General features: G+C 31.8%; 3 protein-coding genes across 3 annotated transcripts; 2 read left to right on the top strand and 1 right to left on the bottom strand.

Moving 5' to 3' along the window:
• The first annotated feature begins 1,485 nt into the window (after window positions 1-1,485).
• On the top strand, window positions 1,486-12,148 carry Nadk2 (NAD kinase 2, mitochondrial). The gene is made up of 6 exons (XM_072522520.1): window positions 1,486-2,717; window positions 3,257-3,533; window positions 3,676-3,886; window positions 3,958-4,122; window positions 6,218-6,485; window positions 8,926-12,148. Exons 1-6 carry the CDS (start codon window positions 2,678-2,680, stop codon window positions 9,156-9,158), a joined length of 1,194 nt encoding a protein of 397 aa, XP_072378621.1. The 5' UTR covers window positions 1,486-2,677; the 3' UTR covers window positions 9,159-12,148.
• A 3,514-nt stretch (window positions 12,149-15,662) lies between these two features.
• LOC140433240 (elongation factor Tu-like) lies at window positions 15,663-19,024 on the bottom strand. Its single transcript, XM_072521285.1, has 5 exons — window positions 18,443-19,024; window positions 18,077-18,330; window positions 17,647-18,021; window positions 16,220-16,448; window positions 15,663-15,900 (listed from the first exon to the last, which is right to left on the bottom strand). The coding sequence occupies exons 1-5, from the start codon at window positions 18,756-18,758 to the stop codon at window positions 15,710-15,712; spliced, it is 1,365 nt and encodes a 454-aa protein (XP_072377386.1). The 5' UTR covers window positions 18,759-19,024; the 3' UTR covers window positions 15,663-15,709.
• Window positions 19,025-20,972: 1,948 nt separating this feature from the next.
• On the top strand, window positions 20,973-22,329 carry AIMP3 (aaRS-interacting multifunctional protein 3). Its single transcript, XM_072521284.1, has 4 exons — window positions 20,973-21,150; window positions 21,208-21,378; window positions 21,779-21,874; window positions 22,012-22,329. Exons 1-4 carry the CDS (start codon window positions 21,070-21,072, stop codon window positions 22,159-22,161), a joined length of 498 nt encoding a protein of 165 aa, XP_072377385.1. The 5' UTR covers window positions 20,973-21,069; the 3' UTR covers window positions 22,162-22,329.
• The last annotated feature ends 3,284 nt before the right edge of the window (window positions 22,330-25,613 follow it).

Below are 25,613 nucleotides of genomic sequence, written 5' to 3'. Positions count from 1 at the left end.
TTTTCTGGTCCATTGTTACATTTCTGTGAAAACCAGGTATAGGACTGCAGAGACGAGGAACGAGGGAAATATTGCTCGTATCAACTTTATATGGGCCAGGTGGATGTTGTCCAACGTACACCTATAGATTTGCGGTATAAGGAAAGTTAGCGTCTACTAATGCGTAGATTTTATGCCGTATTTATCAGGTTTATTGGGTATATAGACCCTAAAGCCACACTTGCCACCAAAAGCTTCCAGTTTTTCATATACCGTTGTATATGCTGGTAATGGAAAATGTTTAGGTAAATTTGAATTAAACGAATCGAAGAATTCTCTCACAGCTGCCAATTTGTCATATTTTTGTCAATGTGTCTGAGCAAAAACTTGAAGCGTGCAAGAGACATTGACAATCTAAAAATCTCTGGCGATGAGCCGTTTGTCCTAAAGAGATCTTCTGCATTTCTGTGTTATTTTTGGTTACCCCAGCTATATATAAAAGACCTAATAGTGCCCTAAGTTCTAAAATATCTGTCTTTTTTGCAGATTTATTACTGAGATTGTAAAAACACAGTTCAATAAAGATATTCGTATTGTCTACCATGATTTGCAAAATCTCCTCAGTAAAAACAATTCTAAATCTTTGATGCGCTTTTCATATGTCGTACTTCCCCTATATCCCCTCGCTTGAAGCTAGCGAACACGCCACGACCGAAATAATAATTAATCGTCAGAAATAATTCGACAAGCGAACTCATAGTCTGCACGTTAACTCTGAAAGGTTAAAAAGTAGAGGCGATAAAATACGCCCTTGCCTCATTCCCCGTCGTATTTCCACTACTTCCGTCGTGTTCTCCCAGTAAGCACAAGTACGTACATAAGACAAACTAAGTACGTACTGATCGGACATAAAGTATGTACAATGTACGTACTTTGCTGTACGAAGTACGTACTTAATACATACATAAGACGTACATTTTCCAATTTATGGTACATACCTAGTACGTACTGAAGGTACGTACCTAGTACATATTGAAGGTATGTACCTAGTACATACTATATATAATATACACACTTATGATGATTTATGTAAATAAAAGTAAATATAGGTGAATATATCTTTATTATTCATATTTGAAGTACAAAAACAAGCAAAACTTATAAATCTTAAAGTTTACCAAATGGTTTTGTTTTAAATATACTTCCTCACCCACAAAATGCATTTTTCAGTATGATTATTTAAGTTAAAAAACAGTCGACTGAATAAGATAACAGGAAACCACACTATAAGCACCAAAACCAAAAATAAGTAAAAAAAATCTAAATGAAACTGTCTTGCAATGAATTATCACATCAAAACTGTACTCGAGGTGGAAAATTCCTAACCAAACAAATTAGGTTAGGTTAACATAAAGCAACAATAAATATGTTTAGCTCCTCTTTCTCATGAGTCATGGTACATACTTAAGACGTAATAGTACGTACTCTTCTGTACGTACTGGTATGTACCGCAGTGTACGTACTTAAAACGTACATTTTACATCATGTACTTACAGTACCAAAATTGTACGTACTCAAAACGTACTGTGCTGTTTGGGCTGACCAATTCGTATGTATGCGCATTGATGCCAATACAAATTTTTGATAATACGGATGTCTTGGTCATCAATTCCCAGCTGTTATAAGACACCTATCAATTTGTCGTTGGTGACCGGGTTAAAGACCTTTTCGAAGTCGATATAGCACATATATACCGGTTGTTATATATCCCCACATCTTTTAACCATGACCTGCAAACTAAATATTGCTTCTCTGGTTCCAAGGTTTAACCAAATTGTGTACATGGCTCATCAGACTGATAGTGCGATGATTGCTAGATTTTTAGCGTTTATTTTTTTCGATATTATTACAAATATTGACAGTAGCCAGTCTGTTGGTATATGCCCTGTTTCATATAATTGATTGACGAGTTTTAGAAGAGAATATTGACATTTATCGTTGGGTAGTTTGATTATTTCGCTGGGAATTTCATCTGGATCGGTTGCTTTTCTAGTCTTCTAGTTCTTTCCATTTCATCGAAGGTTATGTTTGGACCAGTCGATATATTTTCGATTTGAAATTCTGTTCTTCCGCCATCAAACAGTTCCTCAATATATTCCCTCCACCTTTCCAGTTTGTTTTGTTCATTGACTATAATATTTCTTTGTTTATCAAGTTTATCAGTCTACCTGGGTCAAAAGGTTTTATTTGTTTGCAAAAAAATAATTAATAATAGTAATTTCCAAATACCTTTTAATGGCTTCATACGTAATAAAAAAGATTTTGTGTTAATTACTGTGGCACCGGTAACATTCGGTAAGTTTTGATATGTTTACTAAATCGATTTTCAATAACCACCGGTTTATGTTTCCCGCTTCGGTTTCAGATTAAAAATATTAGGTTATGTGTTGTCAACTTTGTCAAAAAAGCTAATGCAATATTCTCTAGGTATTGCCAAACAATTAATAAGTCTATTGCTGAAATAGGTCATAACTTTGATTAAAGATATGCATAAACAAATATTGGGAAATTCTTAAACTTACTGATAATTTTTTTGTGGAGTTCAAAGTGCAGTGTAAGTGTTCTAACCTTCAAGCATATGATAGTAAAAATTCGGCTGTTCTAATAGAGTTATTTGGTTTTAAGTTATATTATTTCGATGTATACCCCAACTACTTTAACTAAAAACATATTTTCAGGTGAGTTTGGCATTTATTGCGAGTTAAAACTATAAAATAATATTTGACAGTTACAATTCATTTTCAAGTGGTTCTTTAGTTTGTCTTGTACTCCGTAATTAAAGCTGTATAATGTAACATTAAGCAATTGTCTTGTTATTGTTAGCAACGCGTTGTTACGATAGGTACTTTTAACACGTAAAAAAAGTAAAACCGCGAAAAAAATTAACCATTCAAATTTTTTTAACTTCAAAATGAACATAACATTGGCATTTTCGGTAGTGAATACGAAACCATAATTAAATAAAAATAATTTAAATTTTAATTTTACTAGATATTTAAACGATGCCTTTTGAACAAATTTAGCAACTTCCAAATTATTGATTGAATATTTTATTAATAATTGCTTTACTTTCATTTCATTCCACATTAGACTTTACGGAAATATTACGCCGGAGAGTTGGATGGATATACACTACGAAACATACATTTGTCAATATACCAACATTAGAATATTATTTCCACTAGAATTTTAAAAATTTTATATTTAAAAATTTCAGGTTTAGCAAACAGTTTAAATGTTTTAACTAAAAACTTTTGCAATGATGTTCAACCACTAAAATTAGAAAAAGCATTGATTGTTTCTAAATTATCTAGATATGAATTTGAAAGAACGAAACATAAAGGCCTTTCAGAGAAGGGATTGGAAAGTTTACTGAGGAAACGTGGATCCAACTATGAAAAGCTTGTTTCTTTTCACCATCTTCATAAAGAATTTGAAGAAAATTTGAAGAATATTATTTTGGCATCAGGAACAGAAGTAGAGATTGTAAATAGGTAGGTCAACAATCAATATTAAGAATCCTTAAAACATTAATGAATGTTAATATTATTGATCACTCTATTTTTATATTAACCTTGATATTTAATGGAATCGTAGATAAACAAATAATTTATTTTTATATATAACATTTTTTAGATTAAGTTGCACAAATGAAAAGGTAGATAAAGCTGATATTATAATTCCCATTGGTGGAGATGGAACGTTTTTAATGGCAGCTAGCAGAATATTAGATAATAAAAAGCCTGTGATAGGTTTTAATTCAGATCCAAACAGATCTGAGGGATATCTTTGTTTACCAAGAAAGTGTTCATTGAGCCCAGAAGAAACAATTAGGAAACTAAAAGAGGTAATTTAAAAACTATTTTTCTCATAGCCATACATACAGTTTTACAATGTTGTTGATTTAATCTTTTTTAGGGTAAATTTCAATGGCTTATGCGTTCTAGAATAAGAATAACATTGGAAGTTAAAGAAAAATATTGTTTATTTCCCCAAAGCTTGCATCACGTTGATGGGCATTGCCTTCCTTCTTTGAAAAGCCATTCTGGTAAAAACGTTTTACCAGTTTTATCACTGAATGAGGTAAGATACCTTTTAAGTTAAGAATATTTTTATTTATAATCTTCAATCAGTCTAGTTTTAATAATTTTATTTCATCTCTAATGTACATAAATTTGTGTTTAGACTAGATAGTATTCACTACTGTAGCATATACCCATTTTTTTTTCTCCTTTTTGTGCTTTTTATGACTTACGTTTTCTGTTGGGTACACTCAGGGTCAGGTGCACAAAAAATGATGGCTTTAAAATGTTAACAAATTTTGATCTTAAACGACTTTTTTATTTTTCTTTTTTTTTTTTTTTTTTTAACCCAATCGTGATAACTTTTTGGACAAGCAGAAGGAAAATCATCCCAGATTAATTAGCATGAGTCAGAATTCTCTATAATGCTAAATTTATACATATTTATGAGAAAAACAAAAATATATATTATATCATCTAGGTTTAAAACAGGTCATTTTCGAAATACAATTTTTGGATGCCACTCAAAAACTATCCTGTATGCAAGCCTAGTTCATTCCCTATACATTGTTTTTCATTCGTTTAGCTATTCACTTTAAGGTGTCTTAGATTTGCCTTATTCAAAACTCTAAATGATATAAATTAATTTGGAGTGATCTTCCTGCTACTTGTTAAAAAATTTAATAAAATCGGGCAATAAATATGTAAAACTCATAAAGGCAACATATAGTTCATCATTCATCAAGGGTTTCAGCTTCTTTCAAGGGCTTCTCTTCTTTCCTTCCGGTCTCAGCAGTGAGTCATTTACCCACCTTCCATCTGTTATTCTCGCAAGATGACCTAACCATATAAGTCTCCTTGTCCTGATGATCTGGCTAATTTCTGGTTTGCCATACAGGTATCTGATCTCTTCATTTGTTCGTCTCTTTCAAATGTCGTCATAGTCTTTTACTCCTCCGAATATGTTTCTTAAAACACTCCGTTCCCAGATGTTCAGCATATTGTCTTGATTTTTGTTCATAACCCATGTTTTGCTTCTGTACAGGACTGTGGGTTGGATCACTGTTCGGTATAGTCTCAATTTTCCCTGTCTTGAGATGTTTTTTGCACTTAGTAGTTTTCGTAGAGTTCCTACTCTCTCGCTTCCTCTCGAAATCCGCTTTTAAATTTTTTGGTTTTCTTTCCTGTTACTTATTAGGGTTACTCCTAGGTAGTCAAACTCTGTCGCATTTTTGATGCAATACTCTTTACTCTCGTTGTTTGTGGTAGTCTTCACTTGTGTTCATATGTGGTCTCCCCCATTTCGATATACTTTGTTTTTACTCATTAATAATCAGTTCATACTGCTTAGCTTTCGTTTTAAAGAGTTTGCAAATCCTCAGCAGTTTCCCCTTAGTCCTTGCCATTAATACTACATAATCCGCAAAGGCCAGGACTTGGTTTCTGTTGTCATGAATCATACCTTTTTTTGTTCGTATTCCACTCTTTCATTATTGTCTCCAGCAAGAAAGTATTGCAGACAGCGGGTATCCCTGCTTTAAAACCTCTTATTACTTTCTGATGGGCTTTCTTCTATTCTTACTCTATTGTCGGTCTTCATTAAGGTCATTTTTACTAGTCTGAATATCTTTTCCGGAATTCCCAGTACTCTTAGGGCATGGTGAATTGTTTGACTTGCTCAAAGGTATAATTGTTAATTTGGTTTCTCTGTTGAACATTCTGAGGGTTTTTAGCAGCCAACATATTATACATTTGGTTTTTTCCTCGTTTACAACAATTACTAGTTCACTTGCTGCGTTCGTAAACTTTATAAAACACTCTACTACACCTCTCATACTTCTGTCCAGTATAGTAATAGCATAAATGAATGCGAGAATTTGTGTCGATCTATTCTATTCAATCCAATATTTATCTGTCTGACTGCCTTTTACAATGCAATTTTAAAGAGAAGGCACGCTAGCGCGTCTCTGTGAGAATTATTATTAAAGAACAAAGTTTTTCCTTGAATTCTAACGCATGAGCGCGTTTTGCATTGTTAATTCAAAGGTTTTAAAACAAAACTTTCAAAAATTCTATCTTGAGTCCATATACACATTTTAATATAATATACAGATTCATATACATTTTGAGTAATAGCATCTTTTAATATTTCTTAGGTATTCATGGGCGAGACACTATCGGCAAGAGTATCTCATCTGAAAATGAGATTGAACAATTCTGAACAAGTCACAAATTTAAAATGTTCTGGTATCTGTATATCTACCGGTACAGGTTCCACTTCCTGGCATTTAAGTATTAATAGAATATCTAGTCAGAGTATAGCTGAGGTACTGAGACTCCTTTCCATCAATCCTAATTCAGGCAGTGAAAACTTAGCATCTACTCTAGCTGATTCGTATAATAAAAACCTCATATTTAGACCAGGTAAGTAATTTTTATTATGCTGCTTAGAAAAACAATAACTCGCTGCAGTTGATCCTCCATAAAGTTGTGTTACAGGAAAAACTTTATTTTGATCTGGAAAAATGTCAAATACTTTGTTTTAATTGCCACAAGTATTGGAACTGCTTTTTTGCGTAAATAGGTGCTTGAAAAAGGCAAATATAAACGAAGGGCTTCCCGTGATACACTAGGATACACTTTGAAATATTTTAACCAAAATGAAGGTTTGTCCATTATATCAACGTTGTATTTGGCAGAGAAATCATGTTTTATTTGCAAAGCATCTTCTTGAAGTGATTCAGACAGGGAATCTATGTTGAAATGGAATGGGTCAATTTACATTCTGAAAATACTATCGTCACAAGTATTTTGTTTTTTGAAGGCCAAGCTTAGTTCGTTTTGCTTTTACTGTTCCAAGAAGGTGATTACTTCATCTCGAAGGTCAAATAATCTTGCCAACATGTTTCCTTTTGAGAGCCATCATACTGCTGTATGAAATAGCAGTGTTTTGTGATTACTCCCTAAATCTTCACAAAGAGTTTTAAACAGTCGAGTATTCAACGCACTGTTTTTTATGTAATTCACTACTTTAATAATAAACTTTAAGACAGCATTCAGTTCATTTGAAAGAGTTTTTGCTAAGAAGAGTTGTCGATGTATAACAGAATGTATCCGAGTCACATCAGTATTTTTCTTACTAATTGTACAAATCCTCAGCGAGAACCAAGCATTAAAGGCGCGCCATCCGAACATACACTGATCAGTTTTTGCCAAGAGAGTTCATGTTTGTTAAAAAAAAAGTCTGACACTGCTTTCATAACATCAATAGCTTTTGTCGTGGTCTCTTTCATTCTTTCGTTTTCAATATAGCGAACATAAACAATTAACTGAGAACATGTCTGTACTATGTCTGTACTCTCGTCTAGCTGAATATCAAAAAATGGCTATTGCTTTACTGCATCAACTACCTGGTTTTGTATCTCTTCGGCCATATCATGAATGCGATGTTTCACATTGTGTCATAAAGAGGTATTTGAGATATCTTTTGCTTACTCTGCGTTCCAAGGATAATATCAGCTACCTTTAACAAACAGGGTTTAACAAGCGTGTCTCCAATAATATGGCTCTTCTTTTCTTTAGCAGTCAGAAGTGATAGCTGATATGAAGCTTCAAGCACTTTATCAGATGACTGAGCCGTAGAACCAGTACTATCCAACTTCATGCATTTTAAATTTTTAGATTTCGTAGCAAAAAATTCCTTTGGTTTGTCCTTTTAAAGTTATGTTTGGATGACAAATGGCTTTCAAGGCGATTAGGTCCCATTGCATCATTACTTAATACTTCATAGCAAATTACCCACTCAGGATGTTCGACATTATTTTTACGCATACAAATAAACCCATATTTGATATAACCATCATTATGCTTGCGTTTCTTTGTTGAACTCATCTTGACTACAATAAAACACACTTAACAACTACGACAATTAAAATTTCACAACACGTACGCTTTTATAATGCAAAAATACAGATCTTGCTGTCGCGAAAATGCGCGCTATTGCCATATTGAACGGCTCACATTCCATTCTTTCAAGCATTAGATTTCAAAAAGTCAGATGTTACAGTGGTGTGTTTTAATTTTATAACATCATGGTTAATTTAGTATTTTAGAAAGACTACCTAAATTTAATTTAATTTTCGACTTGTCTCCCCCCCCTGACATGTTCTCACGCCCCCCAGTTTGGGAACCCTTGCTGTAGGCGGACATACTGAAATAAAGATTGTTCTTTATATAACTTTCCAATCTGGAGTCATAATATTGGTTCATTTATATACAAGACTGAATGATAAAAAATCACATATTAATGAATTCTAATTAGAAACTATTTTAATTGTCTAAAATATTTGTCTATTATACAAGAGGCAGTGGAGTAAAAATAAAACAGTTGATTTGGTCCTTAAAAATCCAATAGATGGCGCACGTATTATAGAATATTCTTTGTTTTTCGTTAGCATAATTTGTCAGTAGGCAGCTGTCAAAGTTTTGGTTAACTGGTATGGTTTTAATTTTATTGCCATTTGTTTAAAACGCTATTTTATTTATATAAAATGGAGTTAATTTGAAGAATTATTGAACATTTTAATATTTAATTTAAAAGACAAAACGCTAAAGGAAGTCAAAATTGACTTGCATAAAGTACATAGTACATGTGATCCAATGTTTACAACTGTTTACAATTAGATAAATGAGTTTGAATGTGACACTCATGGACGTATAAATAATACGTCCATGGTGACACTACATCCACAGAGAGTGGACATCCGGCTCAGATAAACTCCACAATATAGTCGTTCTCTATTTACGTTTTTATGTACATTTTAGATAATTTAATTAAATTTTTAATGATTTAACAATATTTTAGATGATACTAGAATGGGGTACACCATCCGCGACTTAATTTCATCAGGTGTATGGCCGAATCCAAAAGGAATAAACCAGCGAGGATTTGCCTCTAAAATAGAAGTAAGGTCACATTGTTATGATGCTTCTTTAGTGGTAGATGGAGGATTTTCCTTCCCATTTAATGACGGCGCACTAGCGGTGCTAGAAATTCTTCCAGAAGATGCCTTACGGACTGTACTATTTACCGACTGAAACCGATTTAGTGATAGTTATCGGGAAAGAGCACGTAAGAGGTATAATATCGACAAAAAGAGAGAGAGAGAGCTTTGTATTTTCTCGAATGAGGAGATTTTGTTTATGATCTCGCCTTTGACAAGCTATCCATTCAGTGTGCTAGATTTTGCATCATATGGATGCTTTCAAAAGTTACAACATAAAATCAAAGCTTACATCGACATGAAATATATGTCGTCCCTTGAAAGTTACTTTAAAGAAAAATACTGTTCTTTATAAAGTTAAACATTAAGGAGGATAAAGGTCATTAAGTGAATTTTTTTTGTTAAAGAAAGAATGCCAATCCTCTTTCAAGAGCTTTGATAAGGTTTTTAGATCCTAATTTTCTATTGACCTGGTTATTTACATTTATGAGTGCCTATTTGTCCAAACATTCATAATAACTTAAATTCTCTGGATATGATTTTTTGTAGTTTGTAATATTTCTTTGATGGTTGTCAGCAGGACTGTGATCAAAACTGTGGATTTATAATTACTGCATTTTCAGGACTGATTAAGAATAATAATAGCGTGTACCAGCCAATCTTTTTATTTATTTAAGGCAAAGAATAATGTTTTATTTAACTTTTTTCGCTTTATACGGTTTTTTAAGTGATTTCGTCCTTTATATGGTTTTATTGTGCATATTTACACTGCATCGTGTGTTATTGGTCCTGGATATGTTTACATATTACTGTCACTTAGTATATATGTTGAAATACTCTTAATAAGCAATTATTTATTGTATTCCTATCAACAAAATGCCAAAACAACTCAATAGTCATCATATACCTCTGAACAAATGAATAAATAATAATAATAATAAGCTTAACCTTACATTGTCTTTATTTCATAATTACCTACATTTTCTATTATCCCCATATTTTCCCCGCACAGAGTTGCCACTATATATCAACTCTGTGCAAAATTGACAACGTGCAACATTCTCTACCTTCTTTTACTGTACATGTGTCCATCTTCAGTTTTCCTAGCATTAAGTGATTTAGAGTGTTTTTGAATCAAAACTTCAACAAAGCATGGTAACATAACATCACATTAATATGGCCTATTAGACTATAAATGAATGTGACTGAAATTATGTGGCTGCTATTTTTATAAGGTTAAGTATGATATTAAGTGCAATTATAATATAGTTATGTATACATAGTGAACCAAAAATTATCGCAAATGTTACTACAAATGTAGACTTTAAAAAGACTGATCAGTATAAAAATTTTCAGTTAGAACTGTTATGAGAAATAGAAAATTTTTTAGACGACAGGTGTTATATTTAAATAATGGGAAAATTTAGAGTTACAGCAAATGCCGAGATTTTTACATTTAACTTAAGCCGCACCCAAACCATTCTCTAAGAATTTTCAACAACGGATCCTTCTTACTTCTCATTATTTATTCCGCATCACTATTTTCCGCTCCCTCTCTGAATATGCTGCGATTCATTTTAACCTTGTATCAATCGATTGAATTTTCAATACAGTTTGACACATCCATATTTTAAAAAGAGTTTTAAATTATCGAGTACCACAATTTATGCCTTCAAAAAAGGTTTATTTCCTTTAATATCAAATTTTGCTCGTTCAACACTTCCCTGTCTTGGGAGTGTCTAGGATTGCCATGTACAATAAGTTGGTCAGCATGTTTTAAGATTACGTACAATTACCTCTGAGAATTCTCTACCGTTTTCTCATTGTAGTATCGCTGATCAATGTAAAATCATCAATGTAAAAATATCCATCAAATTGTAAGGTACTCTCTCTGTACGTTCTGTTTTCAGTGCTCTTAATATCACAAATTTCGTGAGATGATCCTTATAACTATTAGAAATTTATATTCACGGTCTGCATGAAACTGATAGTCGATCAAATCTACTTGATAGCGAGAATTAAATTCCGGTGAAAGTATGGCTTGACGACAATCCTTTCTTTTCATTTTTTATTTTTGTTGGTACAGTTCGCATAGCTGCAGATCTAGGTCAACATCGTGGCGAATTATATTCTTATATTGTGTACAAAACTTCCTTAACATCCGGTCTTGTCCGCCTTGGCCGATACTTTGATGTGCGTCGTGAAGTAGATCAATTTTGCATACCTTTAATCATCAATAAACGTACGATTTTTAGTATTAGCTGCTGTTTTCGCAACTCCGAATAAAAATCTTTCTCTCATCCGAGATACTGGTTGATTGGTCGCATTTTTTATGAACTAGATTCATCAACGACTTTAAACAAGACTGAAAATTACGCACTGAGCTCCTTAAATGAAGAGCGTGTTGTCCTACCTGCGCTGCACACAGCCTACTGGAGTGTAAGGAAGTAATGAAGTAAATACGTCGCAACGTCTTTAACTGTCCCCCGCGTATCACACTCTTACCTACTCTCGTCTTTTACTCACATTACCGGCTGCGAATTCAGCATTGTATAGAATACCTAGGCAAAGTATAAAATAAATCATATTTCATACATTACCTTAACGTTTTAGACATTCTACACTATTGTATAGAATCTGTACCTAATTCTTAATTATACAGATTGCAGGTAATACATATATATATATATATATATATATATATATATATATATATATATATATATATATATATATATATATATATATATATACTTGATAAAACCGAATATTGTAAAACATGTGAAGTAGCTTAAGTGCACTTTATGATCCTATTTAAATTTAGCAACATTAAGATAATCAAATGCACTTTTCCATTAGAAAAAGTATCTTCTACAAAAATTAATGAATTCAAATTAATGCTATTTATTGTTATCCATGAAAACGCAAACGTTTCCCATTGTAGATTTATTTTTAAAATGTTTATAAGCAATGCTTTTTTCCTTGTTAAAGATTTTATTGTTTTAAGACATAAACTGATACTAGTATTAAGTAAAAAATATATAAAAATGTCTATTTTATATTAAATATATGGTGATTTTTTAATTTTTTGTCTTTTATTTAATTCTTAACAATTCTTAATTAAAAAAAATGAAAATTTTTAACAAACAAAAATTTATTTACATTGAGAAATTTTCGCCCTTACGTATATGGTACCGACATGTATGATATTTCTTATTGCTTTCTATTGCTATCGAAATAATCAAATTAAAAGTACTATTACGAAAGTTCCGTAAGATTTATTGCACATAGAAAAAGTACCTTGACGAAAGAGAAGAAGTAGTTCGAGAACATTCAAGATGCCATCAACTTGAATGTATTGTAAACAAGTTCAAAAGTTGTAAACAAGCATCAAAAGAAGACGAGCAATTATAAAAAAACAAGATGCGAGACAAATAAAAAAGAAGTTTAACCTAGGGTAAATTTTTTGTAAGGATAAAGAAGGAAATACCCTGACTGATGATGAAAGAAAGTATTCTAAACAGGTGGAAAAAATGTTTCCAGGAGCTACTAAACCTTGAGAATGCCGAAGAGATGGAAAATTACCTATAGTCCCATCAAGAGAGAGAAATTCATTGACGTGCTGAAGATGAAATTATAAAATAAGTTCTTTAAAAAATAATAAGGTGCCTGGTACTGATACAATAACAGCTAAATTATTAAAAAATGGAGGACCAGGACTACGGAAACAAATATATGGTTTAATCACCCAAGTATAGGATGATAAAACAATCCCTAAATAATAGAAATGGCGCCTTCCATAACACCCCATTCACAAGAAAGGGAATATGCAAGAATGATCCAACTCTAGAGGAATTATCTTATTAAACATATACAAAGTGTTTTCTCCTGTATAACAAACTGACGTTCTTTGCTGAAGAGATCATTAGTAACTACCAGTGTGGATTCCGGCCAAACCGATCTACTAACGATAACATACACAGGCTGATGCAAGTGTTAGAAAAATGCCACGAATATAACATCGACATAACAGTCTATTTATTGATTTCTAACAAGCCTTTGACACTATAAACAGAAAAAATATATGAAAACCTGGTACTTACGGGTATACCCAAAAAACTAGTCAGACGGGTACAGCTTACTCTTACTAACACCAAAGCAGCTGCAGTAATACAAAATATGAAGACTGACAACTTTGAAATCAATAACGGTGTCAATTGCTGTTGTTGCATGCAGTAATATATATCCAAAGTTGACATACGCGGGAACTTCATAAGAAAGTCCACAAGGAAAGTAAATTCCTGTAGCTGGCTGTATACCATATATCACAAAAAATTTAATAAAATCCTTTATAAAAGGTATATAATAATTAATTAAGTATATACCTTTTATAAAGGATTTTATTAAATTTTTTTTTATAAGAAAGGGCAAACAAATAGCTGCATATGTGAATGGAGCCATGATACTTAGTCGTAATGAGACTGAAGAAAACTTTCGAAGATCTTGAGAAAGCGACGCGAGATGTAGGATTGAGAGTAAATCAGAATTAAACGAAATTGCCAAAGTTTACGTCAAGGGCAAGGCAAAACAATAGAAACTTCTTCCAAACAGATCTCCACAGCTCTGAAAAGTTGACAAAGTTCACATACTTAAAATTTCTAGGAACCGAAAGTAATGATGTAAGAACAGAATAATCAAAGGAAACATTATACAACATATTACGCAAATAAAAAACTGTTAACTTCTAAAATACTAGGTCAGAATTCGAAGATGTTATTATACAAAACACTAATAAGACCCATTTTGACCTATGGTTGTAAAACATACCAAGATCCTGCAGAAGAAAAACGAAGATGCTCTGAAAAGTTTTGAATGGAAAGTGCTTATGATTTTTGGACCTGTTCGAGAACAGAATGGGGCTACAGAAACCACATGAACTTTGAGCTCGACGAGTTAAGCACGCTGATATACTAAAGTTTGTTAAATCTCATAGATTTCGTAGGCTTGACCATTTGCTCTGAATGATCAAGGAAACAAATATAAAAAATATCAGCAACTGGATGTCGGCCAAAAATAGACCGCGAGGCCGTCCTAGATAGGATTATGGGAGTTCGGAATTGTATTATCGAGTTAGACTGTTTATTCGATTCACCTACAAATATATATTAAGGTCGATTCTCACTATACGTTCCGTTTACTTTCCATACCCGTTCCATATACCTCCCATTATTTTAACCACCATTCTCAGTAGACGTCGCGTTTACTTACAATAAGTCTCGTTTTTCTCAATGAACTTTAAATTAGAGTGGAAACAACTTCCACGTTCAGTTGTGTAGACAAAAATTACTTTTTCTGACTCATCCAGTATCACAGTTGCTAAGATTTTACATTATACACATAAACAAACAAATAATTTAAAATTTACTTACCTGTGGCATCGAGTTCCTTGACAATAGCTGACCAAATATTGTCTTTAAATGAATTATCGCTATATTTTTTATTTGCAAAATCATATAAGGCATTATTTTGCCTGACAAGTTCTATCAATTTTTCGTCATTCATATTTATCTTAACAACTTAGACTGACCCGCGATGTAATAATATTCGCACTATCCATTCCATACCCGACACGTCGCAGCTTGTAGCAGAAAAATACGTGGCCGGTAATCTTGAACGCGAGGCTTCGGGAATGGTAGGTAAACGGAACGGAAAGTGGGCATATACTATATGATTTGTGTTTAATAATATTTTATGTAAATGGAAAGCCACGGATATGGAAAGTAAACGGAACGTATAGTGAGAATCGACCTTTATGCTGTATGGCATATGCACTCTAGACATGTAATATGTGTTGCATATACCTTACATCTTCCCTCTATTTTTTTAAATTATAAAGTATAAACCTACCTATATTTCCTCTACCCTAGTCTAACTGTAAAAGTACTTGAGCAAGTAATCGCAACAACTCAATTGTTGTTTAATCTGTAATATAACTTGATATGTATTGTGATTTACGAGATACCCTACCTGTTGGAGTGAGTGTAACTCTATTATCATTATTTACTTCCTCTGCAAATAGTGAACTTCTCTCAGAGAGTCCTTGTAATGACTCATCTTCACTTTCTGAATGACGATCTCTTATGGTATCATTATTTAAGGTAACTGGGATATTTCTATAATTTGTTGATATATTAATTTATTTATCCTTGTTTTGTTTTTATGTCCAGTTTTCCTTCTTCTCTTTTTCCCGAATGTTTTCTATAGATCTTGCCTAGGTATATTTAATTTTTGAAGTGACTCTTCTCTGTTAAATACCTATAATGTTGCTTTGTTCTTAAATCATGTTACTTGATCTAGGCTTTTAAAATCCTCGCAGATCAAGCCATCCGGAGATCTTGCTCATTATGATCTTTTGCAAGATTTTCACACATTATAAAAAAAAATATTACTGCTTTACCCCTTCTTTATCAAGCTGGAGATGACAATTTTATAATTGGTGGTTTCTTTCATATTAGATAATTATGTTTCTTGTATTATTCATCTGGGGTAGTAAAACTAGGGACGCCAATAGCCCGTTTACAGTAAATGATTTAACACATCAAATTTAAAACAATTTATTTACAAACAATTATGGTTCTCTTATCGCTATAATGCCAACTTTCCTAAACTAGTAGTAATCGCTATACTTGGTAAAGTTTCAGTTATTATCCCAGTTGCAACTGTAATGTTATTTTCTCTTATTGTAAACTGCTGTCCAGGTAACATTACCATTTTCCATAACAAGGTGAGGTCTACAGAACCATGTTCTCCAGGTAATATCATTTTAACTTCTTCACCTAAAAGAAAAAATAAGTGAAATTGAAACTTTTCTACCTGACTGCAATGACCATCAAAAGCAATATGAGAACTAACTGAGCGATCTTATCTGACAGCTCTGGTTATTGCCATATTGCCTTTAATAATGTCTGAGAAGAAATAATTCTAGACCATATTACATAAACTCGAAAAACAATAAATTGTATCTTATTAGTAGAAACTTTTAACACAAAATTAAAAGTACAGAAATGAACTTTCCCTAACATTAAGTTAGATTATCTAATTACTACCTAAAGTTTACTTTAAAGTTTCTGTTTTTAATAACGCAGAAATACTTACTCAAATCTATGCGACATGCTACATTCCAGGTTCTGCTAAATAACTGTTGGCAGTATTTGCCAGTTATAGGTTTCGTTCTTCCACCTTCTCTACTTGATAGAAAATATATACTAGCCTTAAACCTGTTACTGATTTTGACACTATTAGGGGCACAAAGGAGCATACCTTTACTTATGTCTTTTAATTTTATACCTCTTAACAATGTCCCTACATTATCTCCAGCTTTTGCCTACAAAAGAAAACACCATCTGTTGATACAAAACTTTAAATAAATACAAATATTAATATTTCCTAAACAGTTATAAAACAAGGTATATGACACATGATGATATTTTTAACATAAACAAAAAGGTAAAAAGAGGACATATTTGTGACCAAGATTTATGCTTTCACTAATTATTATATATAGATTATAGGATTTATGGAACAAAAAAATGCAAATATTTGTCAGAAGCTTTTTACCAATGTGCAAAAAACCTTTAAGCATAATTTTTTTAGTGCATATAATCTCAATATCAATCTAAATATCTACTAATTCTTCCTCCATTTGACAGCATCTATTATTATTCTAACAAATCTATTTTTGTCATATTGTTCCATTCTCTATTTCTCTTTATGATCCAGTGATTACTTAGTCTATTTGTCTTATCTCAAGAGTTTTGCTTGTTAATTGTTAGTATTGATGTTTTTGATCTTTTCTTCACAGCATATCTAGAAAGGAAAGGATCATGAAGTGAAGACATACTCATTTAATTCATGGTTATCTTATCTCCTCTGAAGATCCACTATCACGTCTCCACTGCAATGATGCCCCTTTCACTGTGAAAATTCTTATAGAATGCTAACATCACCACATCTTTCACATCACTAAAGATTTGAACTGTAGTTTGGAAGAGCTCCTGAATTCTCCAAGCCAAAATATATCTTGACCTTAGTTGTACAGATGCTATAATTAAAAAAAAAACTCAATTGTAACATATATTGTCATATTATATAAACTATCAAATTTTCTGTTAATTAATCATGATTTAAAATGTAAAAATTATTGTACCTGTGTTAATAACTTGTGATGTTGAGACAGGTTTATCTAAATAAAAAAAGCTGCTCATATTTCTTTTATATATATTCCTATATTACTACAGTTCTTTATATTTTAGTTTTGTCTTTATTGTTGTGCTTTGTTTCAAAAGGAATAGTTACACTGTTTAATAGATAATTTTACTTCCAAATACTTCAACCCTAAATAACTAACTTTAATTTGTTCTATTATTTTGCTCTCACAATCCAAACCTTTGAAAATTAGAGTTGGGGTTTAAGATATATACTTGGAGCCTTCAATTATCTGGTAATTTGAGTTCTGATCTTTAGTGACATGAACATTCTAAACATTCAAAAAGTATGACATAGACAAATTCATGTTTAGTTACCTCTGCAACACTTTTCTTAAATACTTGTATATCTGTAAGAATAGTTTTAAACTGATTGTCAAAGCCAAGTAATTCTGCTTCTTGCAATCTTTTCATAACACCTCGAAATATTGTTCCAACTACAACAGTACCTCTACCAGGAACTGTAAATGCATTGTCTATGGGTAGCATAAAAGGTGATGTAACATCTCTTTGAGGATCTGGTATATAACTATCTAAACAAGCAATAAGTTCTTTAATTGCAGGTATACCGAATTTTGTTTCTTTATCATTCATAGCCTCTAATGCAGATCCAAATATAAATGGTGTACTGGAGCCATCAAAACCAAAATCCTCAAGAAGCTCTCGAATTTCCAGTTCCACTAGGTCTAGTATCTAAAACACACCAAAAATAACTTCAAACATTACCTGATTCTGAATATACACAAACCTCTTGATCAACTAAGTCAGCTTTATTTACAAACACGATAACTTTTGTTACTCCAACTTGTTTAGCCAATAATAAGTGTTCCCTAGTTTGTGGCATTTGTCCATCAGTTGCTGCTACTACTAATATAGCACCATCCATCTGGGACACACCAGAAATCATATTTTTTATAAAATCCGCATGTCCTGGGCAATCTGTATGGGCATAACTTCTCTTTTTTGTACTGTAGCCAATGTGAGCTGCATTAATTGTAATACCTTAAATGAAGATACAATTATTTCCTGAAGTAGAACTAGATACGGAATGATTTTAGACTAATACTGGAATATTTTAAGTTCTTACAGGTTGTATTTTATAAATCACTGTTACCTCTTGCTTTCTCTTCTGGAGCTCTATCAATCTCATCATAAGAAACATATTTTGCTAGACCATCTTTCTGTAGCACCTTAGTTATGGCAGCTGTTAGTGTAGTTTTTCCGTGGTCAACATGACCGATTGTCCCTACATTTATGTTCTTTTTAACATCAGTGCAGTAATTTAAAATCAATTTCGGCAAAGAACTATTACCTTTATTTGGACTAAACTGAGAAAAATGTTTAACACAGTCCAATACAGATATTTTTAAAGGATATTTACTTTTAACTATTTCTTTAGTAAACGTACGGCAAATCGAGTATGTAAACATTTTTTTCCAAATTTAATATTTAATAATTTTAAAAATACAAAACCTAATTTATTTTAAAAAATTAACCTCACATTTCTAGTTATTTTTATTTCTCTCTGTTTTTTTTTATTATTAGTGTTCTAAGATCATGGTCAATAGTTGTCAGAATTTTTTCAACACAATATTTTTATTTATAAGAAACAAGGATTAATTGTTACAGCAGATATATAAATCTAAAAAGTTCTAAATCTATAAAGCTAATATAATAACGTTAATTTTTTAACTTTTGTCATAAATAGACACAGATAAATTTAAACCTAGGTTGGTGACATGGATAGCCAAGGATAACGCACGTTTTTATTTGTGCACCCTTCCGTTTGGTGGCATTGCTTGTCTCGTTCTTGCGCTTTTCATGTATAATTCATCTAATTTACATTCCGTTGCACGTCATCGGCGTCATAGCCTGTGACATCACATGATACCAACAAGAAATATTTAGGCGGTAGGTGTGTTCTTTTTTAGTATCACTTTGCCGAGTACACTGGCATTACAGCCACTAGACATATTTTATTATATACGCGTAGAAATAATATGTAAAGATTTCTATTAATGTTAACTTAAAGAAATACACAATAATATGTTTCATTTAATTTGTATAAGTAAATGCAATATCAAGCGTTTTTGACGTGACAACGTCTTAAATTAGGTTGTGGCTCGGAGTCACTCATGAAAAAGTGTAACGCCCGCTCACGTCTGTTACGATGAGTCACCGAATGAGAGAGAGGCCCGCCGGACCGGCGAATGCCTTGCGTCTCTCTCCCACTCAAACATGATCGGTCCGCTGCGCGCGCAGCACTAGAGAATTAGGCGCGTTGAATCGGTGCGTGCTTGTGTATCTGTCTTTCTCGAGCGTTCTTGGCGTTGGAAAACCGAGAAAGCGTCATAATACAAGTTCACACGTGTGGTTAAAGTATCGTCAGCTGTGACTGTAGTGAAAATGTGGAGTGCTTAGATTCGTCATTTACAACAACTACAATAATAAAGGTAAATAATTGTACACTAATATTTTATTATCGTAAACTATGATTGATTGATTAATTGTTAGATTGACACAAAAGTTGAGAAACTGAGTTTATAGGTTATGTAATACTATTGACAAATGTTGATAGTGTTAAGTAAATTATTAGTTTAAATCACTCTGCAATCAATCGTAATTCAGTCGTAATTTAATAATATTCATATCAATAAATATTCTACCGAGAAAAAGACGTTGTCACGTAAAATCTTCGCCCGTAAAACCGACTTTACAGGCAACCGATTTTTATGAAGAACATTTTTTCGGAACACACTGTAACTGTAATGGACCGTGGAAGTGTGACGTCACAACTGTCAATTACTTTCCAAACAAAAGTTGAAATGTCCAATCCCAAGACTTTTTAATTTCTGTAAAGTTAACATTTTGCTTCCTCTGCTGCTTTTTCTTTTAAGTATAGTGTTTTTAAGATAATACCATCATAATTCAGTGTTCTATTTCTATGAAATATAGTTTAAAAGTTTAAATTAAAGACATTCTAACCTTACTTTATTGATACATGCATTTTATTCTATTTTTATAAAACAACATGCTTTATTGTTTACACAACCTTGTAAAATTGTTGTAGTAACTATTAGAATACTTAGATATTGCAAAAAGCGGAAAGATTCTGTAAAAAAAAATGAAAAAATAACGAAAAATACAAATTATCCACACTAAACAAGGTTTGTTTGGAAAGTGAAACTGACATATGTCAATAAAATCTACGTCATCACTTCCACGGTCCATCGAACGAAGGTGAACTTTTGGCATAAATTGGTAAAACTTATTTGACAGTTGCGGTGTTGACACTTTAGTTTTGTTTTTATTATTTACTATTAATTAAACTATGTTGTTTTTTAAACAAGCGGCTCAAATTGTTTTTAACAAGATTATTTTTTAACTCTTGTTTTGTTTCTATTTATTTACATTAAATATTAATTTATTCTGTTGTATAATGCACTTTTGCAATAATTATGTGACCTATTTGATTTAAAATGGATTTTCCCTTACTTTAATTACAATCGGTAAGTTTACGGGCCTTTTGAATTTACCGCAATGTATATATAGTTACGCACCCTGGCATTAGGCGATACGCCAATCGTCGTTTTACTTGTTAACTCGGGACTGACAAGTGACAATGCAGAAACTCGAATCAGTGACACTGACAGTTGCTGACAGCTTCAAGGGTAAAGGTAAAAAGCGAATGGATTTTAAATTGTAAAGCTAAAAAATCTAAAGTTTTAATATACTGTAATTATGGTTGTGAATATATATAAATATTTAAATCCTGTAGCTACTTTATTAAAAGTAAAATTAGATAATACTAAATCTGATAAGGTACCTAAATTATGAAAATCATAATCAAGAAGTATTTATTATTGATTTTATTTTTAGGCACCCAATTCTAGAGTAATAACCACAGTTTTTACTTTATTAAACAAATCTAATTCAGCTTTAGGGCCCAGTAACGATTTGGAAAGAGTGGAAATCCAGCAGTGGATAGAATATGTTCTAGTTTATGCCAGCCATGTGGACAATGTTCAGAATTCAAAAATAGTCTTAAAAGTGAGTGCAGGGTATCTGTATGAAATAAGAATATATTCGTGTCTATTTTATTTATAAATTACTCAAATTGTCAAACTAAGTAATGCATTTTAGGTATTTCTACCACTTATTTCAGTAATAATCTGTCTTGTCTAAAACCTTTAATAGTTACTTAGTTTTTGGACTATTATTTAAATATTTGTTTGTCTCTATGTTATAATGGAGTATTAATTTTTTATCTTAAGTATCAAGTTCCTAAGTTTACTTTTTGGATCAGTACTGTAACCACCATGTAGAAAATATGGAAAGAGCCATAGGGGAAACAGAAATTCATTAAAATCTCGGCCACTCTTTTACAGCACATATATTATAGGGAATAGTTGTTTTTTATGTAATGAAACACTAATAAAAATAATTTTAGGAACTCAATGACATATTGGCATTGAAGACATACTTGGTTTCACACAGACTGACCATAGCTGATGTTTTGTTATTTTATGTACTGGTTCAATTAATGGTAAGTTCAGTTATATGATTATACACTATCCTAAAAGTTTTGAAAGTCACTCACATTGCAAACCACTTTACTATAAATGCTTTAGTATGATTTTTGCTATTCATGATCTATATTATATATTTATTTATTGATTTTAGGATTCCTTGTCTACCCTTGAAAAAGAGAAATATTTACATGTGTGCAGATGGTTCGATAATCTACAACAGGATGAATCTCTAAGACAAAAAAACAAAGTTGTTGATTTCAGTTCAAACTTTTTAGCTACATTAGTTCCAGCAAGACATTAGTGAAGATATTATGTTCTTATTTATTTGTAAATGATATAGAAATTGATATTTTATTGATATCTTTGACATTCTGTGTTCCTCTACAATTAAGAAATCAGATTAAACTTTTCTTCTCATTAAATATACAGTACGCAAAAAATATTTAATAATAAAAAAAACAGATATTAATATTTTACTTATATCCTTCCTGTTCCTCCAAAATTAATTTTCTTTACATTTTTTTCTCATTAAATATACAGTAGATAAACAAATAAGAAGGTGTGAGAATTAAAAACTTTTTAAATTGCATTGAAATTATAAGTATGATGTAAACGAAATTAAAATTATGAGTAAATTAAGAATAAATTAAGTTCATTAAATAAATAAAAAAGTTTTCACTTCAATAGTGTATGACACACACACAACACATAATATACTATACAGCACTTTGTTTTGGATGGAGAAAAGGCGCTGAACTTGTGCCAGATTTTCACGACTGTCACTGCTATGGCAAGATATGTATGTGTACATTCAAAAATGCACAATGTTTTCAATGTAAAAGACTTATATTAATTGTATATAATTATTACTTTAAGAATAATAAATATTTACATAAAATTATTAATTTTATTTATCTCAAATTAATACTTATAATTTCAACGCAATTTAAATAGTTTTCACTTCTGTCGGCACTCCTCTGAATGTTTTGACCATATCCTGCATATATATTTATTGATGATACGCTATATATATATATATATATATATATATATATATATATATATATATATATATATATATATATATATATATATATATATATATATATATATATATATATATTATATCTTCTATACATCGTTTCATTTGATGTCAAATGCTAGGATTTGGCTGGTTGTTTATCTTGTACTAAGTCAGAGGTCTTCTGTAAGTCAATAAATCAAAATTTGTCTTATAGTAAATCTATTATCATTCATAGTGCCATCTGATATCTCTCAACTATACATTAATTAATAACGAAGACGGTGTGTAGTGCCCCTTTAGTAGTTGCCTTGTTTGTTTTTTCTCTCTTAATATACTTCATCTAATTTACTTACCGTTGCACGTCATCCGCGTCATAGCCATGAGGTCACATGATACTACTACTAAGGATTTCCACAGTTTTCACTGTCTTCCTTCACTCAACCGTTTTCTCCAATTTTCCCTGCCACATGATACCAACACGAAATCTATAGGCGGTAGGTGTGTTCTTTTTTAGAATCACTTTGCCGAGTACACTGGCATTAGAGCCACTAGACATATTTTATTATATACGCGTAGAAATAATATTTAAAGATTTCTATTAATGTTAACTTAAAGAAATACACAATAATATGTTTCATTTAATTTGTATAAAGCGTTTTTATGAAGAACATTTGTTCGGAACACACTTTAACTGAAATCGAACGTAGGTGATATTTTGGTATAAATTGGTAACACTTTTTTGACAGTTGCGGTGTTGATACTTTTTGTACTTTATTTTTTTGAATTTTAAAGTGGATACCTCTTGTTTTATATTTTTACCTATTTAATAAAATCTGTTCTTTTTAGAACAAAGTTAGTGTGTTTTATTTAAAAAATGTCACGTAAGAATTTAAATAGTCGTTACAAAGAATGGAAACGAAATCGAATAATCGATCTCTATCTAATCACTATCGATCAGAAAACCGAAAACAAAACATTTCAAAGTAAATAAGTAATGAAAAAGTGTTGTTTTTGTTTAAGTATTCCATTTTACATCTTTATATGACGCATACAAGCGGCTCAAATTGTTTTTAACAAGATTATTTTTTAACTCTTGTTTTTTTTCTATTTATTTACATTTAATATTAATTTGTTTTGTTGTATAATCCACTTTTGCAATAATTATGTGACCTATTTGATTTAAAATGGATTCAGGATTTTTTTATACTTTGGAAACTATGTCAACTTCGATCTCTGTCAATGATAATGACATGCAACAGTAAGTAAATTAGATGGACTGTATATTCGTTATATCTTCCTTTTTCATTTGCTGTGAGAATTCGATTAGTCGTTTATTTTGTACTCAGCTACAGGCCTTCTTTTAAGTCCATAAATAAAAAAAAAGGAAATTTGGACAAGACATTATCTTTCAAGCTTGGTGAACAATCGAGTGCATTATCCATTAGAAGAGCTTCAAAGGTAGCTTGCTCTCTTCTGAATAACTTTTTGCATTTGGTCCAAATATAACATATAATTTTTGATAAAATATAGTAAATTACTCCAACCCTTGAATATTTAATCTCATAATAAAGTGGGTAGGATCAGTAACTTAATTTTGCAATCCTCACCAGAATTGCTGCAGAGAAAGAGTAGTCTCTTGCAGTTTTGTGGAAATTCGATACAAAATCAGTGCACACTCGTTACTTGGGGTTTTTGCGGTCGTTGAAACGAATATAATGAAAATGATAGTTTTCGATGCCCCTGGTGCCAGGATGGGCCTTGTCTCCTAGATTTTTGTGTAAATTCGATAAAAAATCAAGTGAGAACTAGTTCCTGTTAAATTTTGGGGTTCCTGATAACGAGTACCATAACGGTGATGGTCTCCGATGCACAAACTTCAAGAGACCAGCATTCTCCTGAGCACAATGTGCCACCATCGGAGACACGATGTTAGTGTTTAGCAACCCCAAAACCTCCGTGTAACGAGTTTGCACTGATTTTGTATCTAATTTCCACAAAACTGTAGAAACCGAGCCCGCCTTGGGCACTAGGTGCCGCTACATCATCGCCGACATGATATTAGTGTTCAACGACCTCAAAAACCCTTAGTAATGAGTTTGCACTGATTTTGTATTAAATTTCCACAAAACTCCAGGAGACGGGGCCCAGGTATTTTGCAGAACATCACCGTCATGATATTCATATTCAGTGACTCCAAAAACCCCCGAGTAGTAATATTGAACTCATTTTGAGTTACTAATTTATTATTTTTCATCACTTCAAAATGCAATTTTCATTTCCATATCAACATTTTTGTTCACAAAATTCCTGACACTCATACGAATCGAATGCAAAAAGGTTAATTAAGATCCATTCTACTGCAAAAATTTGGTAGGTTTATTGCTTCGCCTATGGGGGCTCATCTAGAGGCTGCACTGCCTATATTATCAAATCGTTAACTCTCCTATTTCATGGTGGTTTCTTTGGTTTGAAACGTCGACCAGAAAGATTGGATTTTTGACTTACTTTTAAAAAGGGTCGTATATGCCTTTTTTTAGAAGCACCCTTTACTATCAGTGACCTGGAGGAAATAATTTGCGATAAAGGACCTCTGAATTTTGAGATAAATTTAAAGGACATTTCACGATAGATTTTGGTAAGTTATATTAGAAATATATGTATATAATTTATATTACGATTAAGTGAAAAGTTCATTTATTTACTGTATATATTACGTCTTTAATTTACAA

This window comes from Diabrotica undecimpunctata, chromosome 2, assembly GCF_040954645.1.
Source record: "Diabrotica undecimpunctata isolate CICGRU chromosome 2, icDiaUnde3, whole genome shotgun sequence".
Taxonomy (NCBI): Eukaryota; Metazoa; Arthropoda; class Insecta; order Coleoptera; family Chrysomelidae; genus Diabrotica; species Diabrotica undecimpunctata.
This window is presented reverse-complemented; position numbering and strand designations above follow the sequence as displayed.